At 42.2% G+C, this 15,778-nt stretch overlaps 2 protein-coding genes across 2 annotated transcripts; one reads left to right on the top strand and one right to left on the bottom strand.

The window, feature by feature from the left end:
* Positions 1-192: 192 nt before the first annotated feature.
* On the bottom strand, positions 193-6,844 carry slc24a5 (solute carrier family 24 member 5). The gene is made up of 9 exons (XM_083759174.1): positions 6,747-6,844; positions 6,048-6,227; positions 5,629-5,712; positions 4,197-4,300; positions 3,758-3,858; positions 2,851-3,140; positions 2,492-2,698; positions 1,552-1,653; positions 193-614 (listed from the first exon to the last, which is right to left on the bottom strand). The coding sequence occupies exons 2-9, from the start codon at positions 6,127-6,129 to the stop codon at positions 289-291; spliced, it is 1,296 nt and encodes a 431-aa protein (XP_083615300.1). The 5' UTR covers positions 6,130-6,227; positions 6,747-6,844; the 3' UTR covers positions 193-288.
* Positions 6,845-10,113: 3,269 nt separating this feature from the next.
* On the top strand, positions 10,114-13,732 carry LOC310879304 (E3 ubiquitin-protein ligase RNF128-like). The gene has a single exon (XM_083793876.1). The coding sequence runs from the start codon at positions 10,544-10,546 to the stop codon at positions 11,645-11,647; it is 1,104 nt and encodes a 367-aa protein (XP_083650002.1). The 5' UTR covers positions 10,114-10,543; the 3' UTR covers positions 11,648-13,732.
* The last annotated feature ends 2,046 nt before the right edge of the window (positions 13,733-15,778 follow it).

Below are 15,778 nucleotides of genomic sequence, written 5' to 3'. Positions count from 1 at the left end.
TTCTATTGTCAAAATATAACACCAGCACACCTAACATGGTAGTGACTGACCGAAATTCCTTTTTATTAGCATGGGAGTTTTTGTTTTAGATATTTATTAGGCTTTTTCTGCCTTCATTGATAGTCCACAGTGAAATTACAGGAAACGGGGATAGAGTCTGGCAGTGACATGCAGCAAGTCTGCTGTGCTCTGGAATCAAAACTCACTGTGCCTTAACCCCTCGGCTACCGGCACCCTTGGCATTTAGTGTTATGGAGTTGTCTTTGTATGGTTCGCTCTGGTCCTGCTTTAGTCGCTGCATAGTCTGATGGGGTTATTATTTCCAATAATTCCGAGCTCATACAGGATGGCGAAAGTGGCAAAGAGAATGTAGCAGAAGAGTGAAACAATTCCCAGCTTCCAGTCTAGCTTCCATCCGTTCACATGGACTGCTATGAAGAGGAAAGCGATGGAAAGGAGGAGTGTGGCTGCGATGAAAACCAGCCCAGTGCTGTTGACCTCTACCGGATTAACGGTGTCTACAAATACAGTCTTGATGAACCAGGGCAGTCCCAGACACAGCATGTCAAACACATTAGAGCCCACGATGTTGGACATGGCCATGTCAGCTTTCCCTGCAGAACAGATAACGGCAGGTGTAAGCCATCAATTACCGTATAATAACATACTGAAAATCATATTTTCTGTATAAATGTGTGGCCTTACACTGTAGTGTACATTTGAGGTGCTGGTGCAATTTACAGAATGGTTTGATTACTTTTGTTATCCAAAAGTTACCTGGTGGGAGCTTGTAGAGCGAGTGAAAATGTGTGACAAACAGAATTAATCAATAGGGAAAAAAGTCTACCCCTGCCCTAGGTCAAAAATAATATGTTCCATTCAGAAATCTATTAGACTTTTTTTTCCTTATCCATTCAGAAATCTATTGGACTTTTTTTTCCTTGAGTGTTCCAAAATGAAGTACTCCAGGCTGTTTACTGATTTTACTTATGATTGGTTACCAAGCATGAACTGATTACTAAGCATAAACTGTACTAATTTACCCATCCCAAGGCACTTTAAGGAGCAACTGCTTTTCAGTGATAAAAGAATGATGTTGCCATCTAGTGGTTGTCTACCCAGATAAGGATTTATCTGACTAGGTGGAGCAGGGTTTTATGTTCAGTCAACCTAACCTGCAAAATTAGCATTAAATACAAAATAAAATGCCCCTGAATAGCACCATGTTCATATTTGGTCACTATTGTCAGCGAAAAATAGTTTTTGCCTGCCATTAACTAGTCTGAATAGGATTTCCAACTAATTTGACGCTAATTAACACCCACAAAAGAAGATTTGTGTACAAAAAAAAGTTCACAATTCACAAAAAAACACTTTCAAGATTTTTCAAAAATACCAGATGTACATGAAATGACACGCTGTGAGCTTGTATATCTGCTATTTTTGGGAATCAAACCACTGTAAATCTTTAGGATTAGGAGTTTTTTGAAAGTCTAAAATGACACAGATGCTTTCCTGGGTTTAATGGGTTCAACACAGTGAAACTGTTACCTTCTCTAGCCACCATAACACTTGCTATAGTGTCAGGTATACTAGTCCCAGCAGCCAACAGTGTCAGCCCCATCACTGTATCAGGGATGCCAAGGGTCTCTCCTGTATATACAATAGACACAAAAAACAGCTGGGCAAAGATAATCTTGACTATTATAGTCTCATGGTACATATACTGTAAATTATTTTTTAAGATATGTTATTTCAACACCAACTATTGGTCCTCCCGTACATGTGTGCCTATGTGATATTAACACATCACAGCTGCAGGCAACAATGCTAAAACACAAATCTAATACTATTACTGACTTGCTTTCCAAGGACTGGGAATTCATAGTACCTGTTCTACCCTGTCCTCCACACGACTTGACTTTTATCCATGTGAGCCTTTCTGACGACTATGGAATAATAATCCCATTATACTGCAATAGCTCTACTAGCGTCACATGATGAGGCTTTCCTTCCAGGCTGATCTTATGGTCAGGTTTACAGTTACTTTCTCTTGTACTAAATGTACTGGGAGGTAAACTGTTCCTGCAGCACCCATGACTGTTGAGCATACACAAACCGCTGGCTCACATGACTGTTGCCTTGGGGTTGAGGCAGGCGGCAGGCCCTAATCCTACTGTGGCTTGCTGGGCTGATGCCTGCATAGTGTGCACAGCTCACTGGAGCTACACACTATCCCCTAACTCTCGAGGACAATGGCATCCCAGGAATTACCCAGCAGACCAACATGTGATTCTACTCTAAATATCAATGTGTTTCTCACAAGTTTCAAACATGCAGTAGTAATGCAGGGGTTACATGAGTTAGTGAGTGACTGACACACCTGATGAGAGGAAAAGATAAAAGTGGTCACAAATTCAAACCCAGAGAGAGAATTCATTGAAACAATGTCATCACCGAATTATGGATTAAAACAAAACTATACAATTACCAACGATGGTGACCATCCACACAAGCATATATGTGAATGCTGAGATCCAGACAGCTGACATGAAGAAGGTCATCATGAACCACGACTTCCAGAATCTCCTTCTGCAATCGGGGATGGTGAGGAAAAGTAGAGCAATAACAGGCAGAGACAGCACCCAGAGAATCCGCTTGAAGTCGTGCTCAGGCACTGCAAAAACGCTTTTATGTACTGTGAAATGGGGAGGCAGTGGGGCAGACAGACAGACAGAGCCTAATTAATATTTTCTTGTCCTACTGTGTCGCCAAGAATAGCTGACATTTAACATTATGTCCTAGTTGGTGCATACATGAGGTACCGTACAGTATAAGTTGCCATCTAACCTTCAGGAATCTCATTCAGACCGTGCAGGCTAAGGGAGAGGTTGGAGTAACCAGAGTCATCCTGAAAGATTCCGCTGTCTGATCTAGATCGTCTGTGGACCCTGAGACTGGTGTCGTTATTCCAGCCCATCAGAGGTTGTGTCTCGATTTGTTCCCCAGACTTCTTATCCAGACAGGAGCAAGGGCAGCAAGGGCTGAACTTCCTCAGCACAAAATCACTGATGCGTAGATCAAAACACAGTACCACGATGTAGACCCCATACACCAGCAGGAGACAGGCAGCATCATACCTACAACATGCATAATAATAATTAAAGTTAAACTGTATAAGTTGTAAGTTGTAACTGTATAAGTTTAACTAATGCACCTGTGGTGCACAGACCAGTCGAGTGCTCCAGTATTTTATTTGGGTGGTCTCTCCTGAAGTGCCCAGGCATTACCGTATTCTCTCTACCTCTTGTTATACAGTAAGTCTCTCGACTTTGGCCAGTTTGATTCTAATAATCTTTTCAGAGCAACCCCTTGAGTTTCATGAAAATATATGCCCATTTCTTCCCCAGTCTTCTTGCTGAGAATGCTGACAAACAAACATACAGGGCTATCATTGGCTTTTACATATTGCTGTGGGCAGGGTGATCATTCAATAACATGAAAAAACGTATCTGCCTGGGCCATGGCTCAGTGGTCCAGGCACCTTGGCTGGTAATCCAGTCTGGAAGTGTGTCGCGGGTTCGACTCCCGATCCCGACGGCCTTTACTGCATGTCTTCCCCCCCATCTCTCTCCCCAAGAAAAAGCTTATCATAACAATCAAAATTGTGCTGCTCTAGCTAGTGTTTACAGCACAGTGTGTGTGTGTGTGTGTGTGTGTGTGGAAGCAATTACTGTCCATTTTTAGTCTGACTCACCAGTACACCTTGTTATCAGAAATGATGGCAATAACAGCAGAAACACTAATGCCGTAGGCCAGGCAGTCCCTGAATAGTGGCCAACAGGTGAGGCGACCCACCTGAGAAAGGAAATTACACAATTCTTTATTATGGTTTATACAGTTCACACAGTGAAACGTACACAATGATCCTTATACCTTGACCTAGAAAATGGTCACTGTCTTGCGTATTTTATTGTTAGGCAACTTTCTGTGTGTGTGTGTGTGTGTGTGTGTGTGTGTGTGTAGTAGTAAAAGATTCAGGTTGGGATTAGGGGACTCAGGATTAGGCATTTATGGGTAAGGTTGAGGGGCTGCTAACGACTTTTTTGGTCCCCATAGGGATATAAAATAAATTCAAATGTGTGCACGTGTGTGCGAGAGAGAGAGAGAGAGATAGAGAGAGATTGTGAACCTACTGCAGAGGTCAGAAGTCCACAGGCAGCACAGATTCCTAAGAGGTTGTAGACTGCTGATCCCACAATGGTGCTTACTCCAATGTCTCCCTTTGTTACAAAAACACCTGATGAATAAAACAACATCTGGATGAATGTAACTTAAGACAAGGTACTGAAGATGACACTAACAAATGCTGCAGAATAAAGGATCTTCACAGAATTAATCAATAAGCTATATAATTTACACACTTATTGTGCTGTATTTGAATGCTCTGTTCATTAATAATGGCCCAATTCCAATCCGCTCCCTTACTGACTCACTGTGGTGCGCGTTCATGTGAAGGCCGCGAGGCCTTGAGGACTGTCCCATTTGAAATCGGTAAGTCAGTGAAGGCTCCGGTCCGCCCCTTTATGCACCCTTAGGCCCCAGTTTACTATGAAAACATGATATATGGCCATCTAAGGGTGGCAGCGGGGGCAGTGTCTTGAGTGAAGATATTATTATTACGTATTAAGAAGTTTCAAAACAACAGAGCTCTCAGGCTATCTTACTAGTATTGTACTGGTATACTGTCTCTCCCAAATAAATAAATAAAATAAAATAAATTGTTGATTCCACTGATGCCAATGGAGCTCATTATTGCGACCATAGGTCGCAGTTTAATATGAAAACCTTCATTTCCCATAAGTCGTGTCACGCCTCCATATATGGTCACACCTCGTGACATCACACGTAACCATATATGGCCGCCTCCATATATGAAGATCACGACACTGACCTCATCAAACCCTGAAGACTGGATCATCACCTAGATCTGCATAGCCGGCCAGCAACTCTAAATCTGATCCTCAAACCCTTAGATCTCCATATATGGAGCTGACCTGTTCTTACAAATATGTTGATCCCTCCCCACCCGTCATTCCTCTTCAATGTCTCCCTTTTGACTGATCTATTCAAACTCTAGACGGGCTAGACTAGTTATTAGTAGAGTTCTCAACTGGCCCGGCCCTACCTGGGCCCTCATCAAACCCTGTACACTCAAGACACTGCCACCCTTAGATCTCCATATATGGAGCTGACCTGTTCTGACATTGCATATGTTGATCTGACGTCATCAAACCCTGTACACTCAAGACACGCTCTATATGGCCAGACCTCATCAAACCCTGTACACTCAAGACACTGCCTGCACTGCCACCCTTAGATCTTCATATATGGAGCTGACCTGTTCTGATATTCCATATGTTGATCTGACCTCATCAAACCCTGTACATTCAAGACACGCTCCATGGCCAGTACAGAATTCATTCCATATGTTGATCTGACCCCCCCCGCCCCATGTCAAAGCGCCAGCACTCGCCCAGCAGTCTGCCGTCACCATGGCAGATGCGTCACCCTTTAGGGCGAGGTCGCTTCTCGGGGTTTGTACTGATACTATTTGATGCTGCTCACCCAGAAAGGCTGTGACCAACTCCGGTGCAGAGCTTCCAGCTGCCATGAATGTAGCCCCTGCTACATCCTGAGACAAACCCAGGCCTGCATGGGAGAGACACAAATGAGTTGATAGTTGTGAACCACATGTAGCCTTATAAACATTGCCACAAGCAGGCTGCTTAGGTATAAGTAGAAATACATTGAGTTAACTGTAATCTTACTGAAAGTACAATTAATGCAAATAATTAAATTGAATATATGTATTGGCAATTCGAAAGTAAAGTCACATTTTGTACGTTTGAAGACTATATTATTAGGTAAGGTTACATGCTTTGGAATATACGGTATATAATGTTCTGCCAAATAATAAAGTATTATTCATAGTTTATAGTTATAGTTGTACAATAGATGCTATACTATTTGTGCATATTACTTACGCTCACTGATAACTTCCAGGGATGGAAGAAAGTAATCATCGCACACTATTGCAACAGCTAAGAACATGTAGAAAATGATCATGAAATATATGACAAGTCCTCCATCCTTTCTTTCTTGTAGTGTGAAGAAGCCATCTGGAAACTCAGATGACTGTGGTGCGATGCATTCTGTCTCATTTTCTGAAATAACAGCAGCATGGCTGATAAGCATGGCAACACAATTAAAAAACAAAATGTAATATAATGAATAAAAAAAACCTTGTTGATTTGCAACCACAATATTATTTGGGTTTTATAGTTAATTAATTTTATAGTTAACTTTTATAGTAAAATAAGGATTAGTCACAAACCAAACACTGACACAGTTTAACCCATTTATTTTTATCATGGGCTACTTTTTGGTAACGTATTTGTTGTTTTGTTAGCTATTTTGTAAATAGAAAACAACAACAACCAGGTAATAATTTCAGTCCCATAGCTACTACATATTCATAAGCTACTGTATATCTGTTCAACATAGTGGGTAACAGTGAAACACGTAGAGTGCTTTATAATGTTAAAGGTATGCTAGCTATTCCAAGAAAGAACCCCAGATATTGCAAAAGTTTCCGTAGACTTTGTCCTGCTACAAAGCGTACAGTTAACATTATGTCATACTTCAAAGGCACCATTTATAATTAACACCAAAAACAATCTTACCAAGAGCCCGACGCACCCTGCTATGCGAGGTTGCTTGTGCTGATGTTGCAGTGAATGATACAAGATGAATTGTGCCATAAGAAATTAATGTCAAACCCAAAAAAAAAGGTATAAAATCCTTTCTCTTCTTGTGCGTCGCTTGATTCATGGTTATTTGATTAAAACGTTGGACTTATTTGTCTTTAGGACTCATTTGATTGTTTCAAAGCCTGGCAAACTTAAAACAGCTGCCAGTAAAAACCTGCATCTACCACTACACTACGAGCTGCAAAAGAGATTATTATAGGGGGAGCATCTTTTAAGGTCTGTAGGCTACTACCAAGAATGGGGGGATCACGAGATGCAGTCATTCCGCTTGGCTTGAACACTCCATTCTTGTTAATACCCCATGGTACAGGAAATGATGATGGACTTATTATTACAGAACATAAAAGGTGCACGTCTTATATGGGAACGACTGTTCATGTGCTTTTGAAAAGGCCATCTCCATTGATTGATTGATAATGTTATTTCACAGTATGTAGAATGGGTACGTACATTTCAAATGAAAGCACATGTCAATACAAAAACTGCTACTTTGAGGACGAAACCATGAAAAGCACTTTATGAAGAAAAAACCCCTCAAACGTATTAAGTGGTGAAAAAAGAATACTGAATAAAGATAAGACAAAGTTTTAAGTGCTTACTGACGTAACCAATAAGGGGTGATTCCCAGGGATGTGTCCAGGGCTCAGGCATGTGTCCAGGCATGCCTCAAAATTAGTGCTCCCCTTTTTCAAAACACAGACCGGGTCCTGGAACACAACATGGATTTGATCGGTTAGCATAACTTCGCACATGTAGCCTACATTTGAATGACTTCACGGTGGAAAGTGGTAAGTTTATAATTAGCCTACTTTAAACAGTAATGTTTCCTATAGGCCTAATCTGTTTGAATGCTTTGGGCTACATTTTGGCAAACAAAACAGCAAGGCTAGCCTTAATTAGTGCCCTATATCAGACTTTGTTTAAAAATGCTTTAATAATCTGGCTTTATCACTGCTCGAAGGTGTTTGTTAACTGCTAGTCTAGTCTTCCCTCACATACTGGATATTGTGATAAGATACAGAAACAAAAATCAACCCAACCTGTTTTCTGAGAGAGGCTAGGCTATATAATTTTATTTACCAATATGTAAGACACAAGAGTGGGCAAATGGCACCCCCTTGTGTTTTTATGTGAGCTTAGCCTACATATTACTGCACAGTGCACACTGCACAGTCAAGTACACAATGCAGTGTACTGTACAGGTGAACGATCATGCTCAATTTGCATAATAATTTGCCACAATTTGAATAGTAGGCCTACCTAAAGAAGATGCTATCCTTAAAGAGATATTGGTCTATGTTCTATTAATGCTCCTCACTACATCATTGAAATGAACCCTTTTATTGCGACAGTGCTTGCCCAGCAGTCTGCTGTCACCCAGGCGGATGCGTGCACTTGACCTCGCCCTCAGGCATCTTACTCGTGATACTATCTACATTCATGATGTAAAATAAAACGATAAAAACAATTAAAATAGAATAAACACATGAGAACAGAGCTGTGTCACATTTGCAATTGTGTTTAATGGTATTTGCCTGTTTTGTATGTACAGTAGTTCTATGTAGAGATCAGCATGGTTCAGATAGATATTCCATTGGACACCCTTCTCCATGTGCTGATTGCTGAACAGCTCACACATTGCTGCTGTGTTTGCACATTGTTGTACATCACCCAGCAGAGATGAGGTTTTCCTTATTAGTCACGTTTTCAAGCTCTGTTAAGTATTTTTAATCTGTGGGAAGTATAGTGTCTCTGATGTCTTGGTACAGTGCAGGCTGTTAGTAATTGCAGCTCAGCGTGCAGTGGGTGCCGGTGCACAGTGCCATGTCTTCTCTTTGGAGCCAGGTCTGCCTGTGGCAGCCTTTCTTGTTTGCGAGAACAATAAGTGTGTGTACAGTATGCACACTGAGTCTGTACACAATACAGGTTCCCTCAGTTGTTTTGGCTCATTCACAATGCACAGGTATATACCACTTGAGTTGAACCGGTTCAGTTATTCTTTTTCACCCTAAAAGTTGTTTCGGAACTGGAACCAAAAAATGTCCGGCGGTGCATGAAAACACCAAGTTTCCAAGAATCTATTCTAGAACGTTACCAGTTGTAGAACCAAAGTTATTTTTGTGGAAAAGGGGCCACACACTATTCTCTGAACCATGATAGCGTTATAATTTGTTTGTGTCTGGCTGGGTCACTCAGGTGAATTTAAATGCTCTCTTTTGGATTTTTATAATGAGTGGGTATCGTCCTAATTCTGGTCTGAAATGCATGTTTTTTGTGTTGGTTGTGGAGAATAGATTTTGAAAGCAAAAGTAGCAGATCTACAACCTCAAGTGTGTGGATATGCTACTTTTGTGTGATGCTGTAGCCTGTAGTATGATCAAGGCCATTCATTTATGGAAAATAAAGTTAAAATGTGGATATGGAGATTTCTGATAAGCAACCAGTAGGTGGCAGTGTTTGCTCTTAAATCATACAAAGAATTTACTGACTGGGCAGATACAACTACTAAAATTTATTGATGATTTCAAGAAAACTTGGGGGCGAGAAGCGACCTCGCCAGTGCACTGGCCTTATATGGAGCGTGTCTTGACTGTACAGGGTTTGATGAGGTCAGAATGTCAGAACAGCTAGGTCAGCTCCATATATATGGAGATTAAAGGGTGGCAGCGGTGGCAGTGTCTTGAGTGTACAGGGTTTGATGAGGGCACAGGTAGGGCTGGGCCTTAATCTTCGGGCCTGTTGAGAGCTCTAGTTTTCGCCGGCTGCTGGGCACGGCTGCACAAATAACTTTGGGGCAGTCCCGTCCAGTCTAGAGTTTAAATGGACAGGTATCAGTCAAAAGGGAGACAAAGATCAACATATCGAATGTCAGAACAGGTGCTGACATATATCCATATACTAATATTGATGACATCAGGGATCTCCATATAAGACCCCCATACTTGGGCCTCGGTCACAGTGTGTGTGCGCACATCAGTGTATTTTGTTACAGTAGCATACAGGCGCAGTTTGATATATTTCTGTCCATACATGCCAGGGTAAACTAACTGGCCAGGGTAAACTAACTCTTTCTCTTTTAGGATAATGTGCGTATTGGTCTGTAGTACTACGGGGGAAGTACTGCCCTTGTTGCATTGTGCACTTTGAATCCATTTAACTGCATCTCAGCTGGTGTTTATGACAGTCACTGTAAAAGAGGGGAGGAGAAAGCAAAGAGGAACCAGCAAAACCTGAAAAACAGGAAGAGTTTCTTCCTTCTCATCATGACAAATGGAAAAGTAAACAGCTTTTATTTGTTTCACTTGAGTTGAGCTACTCTTTGTCTTTCTGACCTATGCCCATGGAATTGTCCTTATCAATTTCTTATCTGTCCGTTATTGTATGCTGTGCCTTGGCTGTCGAGAACTGTATGTGTTTTGTGTACTTCAACTTGTTAAATTCCAGCACTCTGCCCTCTCAGAGAGAGGAGTGCTCAGTGTTCAAGGTTCAGGCAGATAAGGAGAGGTGAGTGGCTGACGCAAAGTCCGTGTTATGTTACCAAAGGCTCATATCAGATTACCGTTGACAGCAGGTAGAGTGAAACTGAGCAGCAGTCAGATCGCTGTGGAACAGACAAACAGGAACTGGAATTGACAAGGGACTACTCCTGCGAGCCAAAGAAACCCCAATAGACTGCTTCATGTTGTTGTTCTGAGGAAGAGAGCACTGCCATGGCTAAGAAGACAGAGCTATATCTTCTGTTGGTGGTGTGTTTTTTGGGGCTTGTTCAGCGTTCAGCAGCCCTGTTGTTCTGGACTGCCTTGGTGGATATCAGCTTTTACGACAACCTGAGCAATAAGACTGTGAACCGATACTGCGAATGTGGACTGTATGGCCGTAACTCTCCCCTGCAGGGAGAAGCGGGCATTGTGACATTGCCGAGCTCGGACCCCATGGGCTGTGGCCAAGAGCCCTTCAACAACCGCAATGCCAGCTCACCCCCATGGATTGCTCTGATCAAGAGAGGTAACTGCACCTTCAGTGAGAAAATAAATGCCGCCAAGTGGCAGGGAGCGGCTGCCGTGGTGCTGTACAATGAGGACGGGACTGGGAACAGGACCACGAACATGGCACATTCTGACGCTACCGGTATTGTAGCCATCATGATCGGTAACATTCCAGGCATGGAGATCGTGAACTTGGTGAAAAGGGGCCTTGAAGTTAGGATGGTCATTGAGCCCGGCAGCGCCCACGGACCCTGGATGGACACGTATTGGCTATACTTCCTGTCCATCGCCTTCTTCATTGTAACCGCCGCATCTATCGCCTACTTTGTGTTCATCTCTGCCCACCGGCTCCACAATATGCGGGTGCAGAGGACCTCCGACCGGAGGCTGAAGAATGAGGCGAAGAAATCGATCCGCAAGCTGGAGGTCCGAACCATGAAGAGAGGGGACGAGGAGACGGCGTCAGACCTTCACACCTGTGCTATTTGCATCGACGGCTACAAGGTGGGGGAGCTGGTGACGGTGCTGACGTGCGGACACATCTTTCACAAGGCCTGCATCGAGCCATGGCTGCTGGAGAAGAGGACCTGCCCCATGTGCAAGTGCGACATCCTCAAGGCCCTGGGAGTGGAGGCGGAGGAGGAGAAGCAGGAGGTCAACTCATCCTCGTCACCACCAGATGTCACTGTGGTTACAGTGTCGGGAGGGGAGCCCCTGTATGAGGTGCCACTGACTGACCCACCAACCCCTGACCCCAGGAGACAACCGCATCACTATGACAACAGAGGCTTTGAGGGAGACTTACAGGACCAAAGGCAACAGCTGTAAACCACATCACAGGCTTGCAAATGTATTCACTGTTTTTTGGGGGCGTAGATTGTTATTGTCTGGCAGAATTACATCAGCTGCAAATAATGTCCGTCTTGCAAATCAGGCATGCTAGTTTAAAATGTAAGGAATTACGAGTCTTTGAATTCTTCAGCTCATACACAGTAAAACCCTGTGTTAATTTAACTATGAGTGTAAAAACATAAGGCTGACTGTTTCCTAGTAGTACGTCATGACATTTTCATGACATTTCCTCAGATGCAAAGTTTCTTATTGTTGGGTGTGTTCTGAAAGTGGCACTCAGACATGCATGCAGCACATGCTAATACCAGTGCCAGAAGATTTTTTAATTTCTATTCATTCAGAATGTTCACTCTACCAGAACCTTTTTCAGTGTTCTTGGAGAAAGTATAGCAGAGTATTGCATGTTGACAGGTTGACACATGATACAACACTAGCAAGCTAAGTAACCTAAACTAGCTGCAATTCCCATAAGAAAAAGAATCACTTTGACTTTGCATTTTCCCTTGATCATGTAACTTAAGACCTTAAAAAAATAAAATCACTCCAGTACAATTGCTCTTTAATCCAAGAATTATAAACACCCAACAAAACTGGAAAGGCTGCATAGCACTGGGAGGAATGAATGACGTATTCCAGGTCATGACGTGCTTTACTTACGATCCATTAACCAAAGTCTGTAAATAAAGAACGATGGGTCTATTAAAAAAGTCACAGGCAAAAGTGACAATGCAATAAATTGCATTAAGTGCTCCATGACAATTGTGTATGACAGAGCATTATATAAAGCACATTGACTGCTGAAGAGGGGATAATTCTTCCTTTATGTGTTTATTTTTGTTTTGATTTGTTCAAATCAATATGACATTGAGGTATTGATATATGAATAATGAACTTATTTCTGTTGATGAAATTCATGAATAGTTAATAGATACAGTCAGGACACTCATTGAGATGAAAACCATTTATCGCAGTGATATCATGCATTGTATTTGGAGGTGTGGCTCGACTCCTGTGATGCACCAGAACCAATCTGCACAAGCATGGTTGACACAGAGGCAAGATACACAGTTATTACATAGACATTATAATATGAACCCCAACCCCAATAGGGTAGACATTAAAGATGCGTACCGGTAGTTATTATTAAGTAACATTATAATATACATATGAACCTGCATTGAGTGACATGCTGACATAAGATTATAAGAAGATTATAATGAATGCTACTATGGAAACGTAACCTCAGTAAAACTATGCCTAAACCTAACCCTATTCCTAAACCTAACCTTAGTAAAAACTATACCAACCTAACCCTAAACTTATTCCTAACCTTAACCTCAGTAAAACGATTACAAGAATGCAAGAACGGCTGGGGCCGAGCGCTCCGTTAAAAAAAGGGTACCGACTACCATAGGTTGTTGTACCGTCCGTTCTGGTTACCGGCTGGGAGTTTGGTCACTGGTGAGCTGGCAGTGGTGGTAGTGGAGAGAGTATGTTGTTGAACATATAGAATGAGTGTCAGTCTGCTTAAATAGGCCTAGTTGTTTCATTCAGATCGTGGGCGTATGTGATAGGGCATGTGATTGAAGGGTTATTTATAACGTGATACTGACTCGATCTCCAATGGTCCATTATTTTGGTCTCAACACCAGAGGTTCTCAAGTGTGGTCCGCAGACCCCATCCTGAGAACCACTGCTCGTCTAAGCAACCAATATAGGACGTGAGAAAAAGGATATCTTTCTCTTTGGATTACCTTGAATGCAGTACAATCCGCCCATAAGGTCTACCTCTGTCTGAGCAAACAACTTTACATAATTTGATACGATTTCAGAGGTCTCCTAAGATTTGTCTAATCTCTAACGGCGAAGCTCTCAAATTCAGTTATTTACTGTGATGATAATGATAAACAATGAATGTATTTTTCTATATTGAATCAATTTCCTCACTGTATGGACAGATTTCAGGAGTCTTGAATTGCTCCATGACGATGAGTCCAACTTGCTGTATTGAATCACATTGATGCTTATTAGAATGCAATAAATCCCTCGATATGAGGACAAACAAACGTACATGCATTTGCATGAAATTTTAATTGTATGTGTGTGATGTTCTGTGCGAGCGTGAACGCCTGTTTGTGAGTGTGAACTCTCAGATAAGACCACAGTGTGCCTTCAGTCATGGTTTCACAGTAATAGTAGCCTACACAGTAAAATCAACTCAGTGTTGATCCACTCAGTGTTTAGGTTAATTAGATGGGGGGGTAACTAGGGTTAGGGGTAACTCGTTTAGGAGTTGATCGGTTGGATGTGGATGGGGGGATCAGTATTACGAGGATAACACAATCCTTTTCACAATTATATGGCTAACTTTCTAATCCTGCTTTGTGAGACTCCATTTGTACTATCTGTCTTCTACAAACGATGCTACCAACTCCCCAAGTAGGTCTATCGTACATCCTTGGACCTTTAACTTTAACTATGCCTGTTGCCTACTCAAAAAGATATTGTTCCCCTAACACTATTGTGCTCAGTAGTTAGTAGTTACAGAATGTGTGTTTTTGACAGTCTTGGGAAGAATCAAATAGATTCCCAAATTAAATTGAATAAAACATTGTCTGGTAAAGCACATCAATTAATTAGATAACATCATATTGTGTGTCATTAATTTAAAGTATATAGGACTATGGTCTGAAAGTGCCATGTGATTTGGTAGTAAAATAAAATGGTCGTGACTTGCAATGATAGGGGAAACAGTACGTACTGTCCCTATCAATGATTGAGGGGCGCTAACCCCTCCTATATAACAGCTTTTTGTCACAACACATGTCATGTCACATTTGTCATGGACAATGAAAGGAGAATTTACGTCATGTGTCTGAACAAATCAGATTTTTGTGGCAACACAAACATTAAATGCCATTGACAATGAAAGGATAATTTACGGCATATGTGGACGAGCAAATCGCCTTTCAAACACAGTGCAACTGTTTTAATTCAGCTCGGGGCTTACGTATAATATCATAATTCAGTTGTCATTTTACATTTCATATAACTTGTATAATGATTGATAAGAGCCCCTCACTTCACACGGGTGAAGTAGAAATGGACCCTTATTCCATTTGGTTACATTCATGCACTAGCTCTCAGAGTTAAATTATGCAACAATATCCTCTGACTGCTGGGGATGAGCGAGTCTGTAATTACCTGTGAACAGGAGGGAACCAGACCTCTCCCATCCTGACTTTGAGGATGCGGGCAGCGGTGGCCGAACGGTTTGCGGAGCGGTCTTGTATCGGAAGGTCGCTAGTTCGTATCCCCGGACCAGCACGTTAAAATTACCACCGTTGGCGTTGAAGTGCCCTTGAGCAAGGCATTGAACCCCTACCATGAAATGTTCTATGAGCAGGGCCTGGCTGTAAACAAGTTCTTGAGCTTAGTCCAGTTACCCTGGGTAAACATGGTAACTTTGCTTTGCTTTGAGCTGGATCACCCATATTTGAAGGCGATAGGACCTGGTTACTGGAAAAGGTTTCCAGTATAATATAGGTAGTATATTATATTTTTGCTGTTTTGTTTGTTTGTATTACATGTATTGTTTGCAAATGTGTGTAAACTAACACGGCCACGACAGGGCTATAATGTGACTGAGGCTGTAGAGAGGACAGATGACCCCCTAAGGATGGAGCCAATATAGGCATTTAATAGCAGCAAACTGCAGAATGGCAATGTGACTCTCACCTCTAAACAACTCTCTTTTCTTATACACCTTATCTTGCCTTTACTTGGCCTCTTCCCCATTCTCCTGCCTATTGTGTGTGTGTGTCTGTGTGTGTGTGTGTGTGTGTGTGTGTGTGTGTGTGTGTGTGTGTGTGTGACACACATAATGCACACTCGTGACTATATTGCTAGCAGTCTTAGGTTTCAAGGAGTCCTCCGGCGACTGTTTGAGTTTGTGAGTTTGGTGATCCACGTGAAAACACCTCTCTAGGGCAGGGTGTTAAGGAAAATATAGAAAAGATTGAAAGGCTATCTGGGCGGAGGCCCCACACGTGGCCCAATTAAGAAGCCTGCCTGCCTCCCCACCCCACCCCCTCCCCTCCCCTTCAT

Source organism: Protomyctophum parallelum (genome assembly GCF_964188405.1).
Source record: "Protomyctophum parallelum genome assembly, chromosome: 2".
NCBI lineage: Eukaryota > Metazoa > Chordata > Actinopteri > Myctophiformes > Myctophidae > Protomyctophum > Protomyctophum parallelum.
The sequence above is the reverse complement of the archived record's forward strand: the minus strand, read 5'-3'. Positions and strand labels throughout refer to the sequence as shown.

What these genes read in the sequence shown, in the direction of transcription:
- slc24a5 (XM_083759174.1), bottom strand. Translation starts at nt 6,129, where the DNA reads ATGATCATTTTCTACATGTTCTTAGCTGTTGCAATAGTGTGCGATGAT. An exon ending in TCTGAATGAGATTCCTGAAG is followed by an intron (nt 2,699 to 2,850) that starts GTTAGATGGCAA and finishes CCCATTTCACAG; the next exon opens with TACATAAAAGCGTTTTTGCA. An exon ending in GTGGATGGTCACCATCGTTG is followed by an intron (nt 1,654 to 2,491) that starts GTAATTGTATAG and finishes TTGTATATACAG; the next exon opens with GAGAGACCCTTGGCATCCCT.
- LOC310879304 (XM_083793876.1), top strand. Translation starts at nt 10,544, where the DNA reads ATGGCTAAGAAGACAGAGCTATATCTTCTGTTGGTGGTGTGTTTTTTG.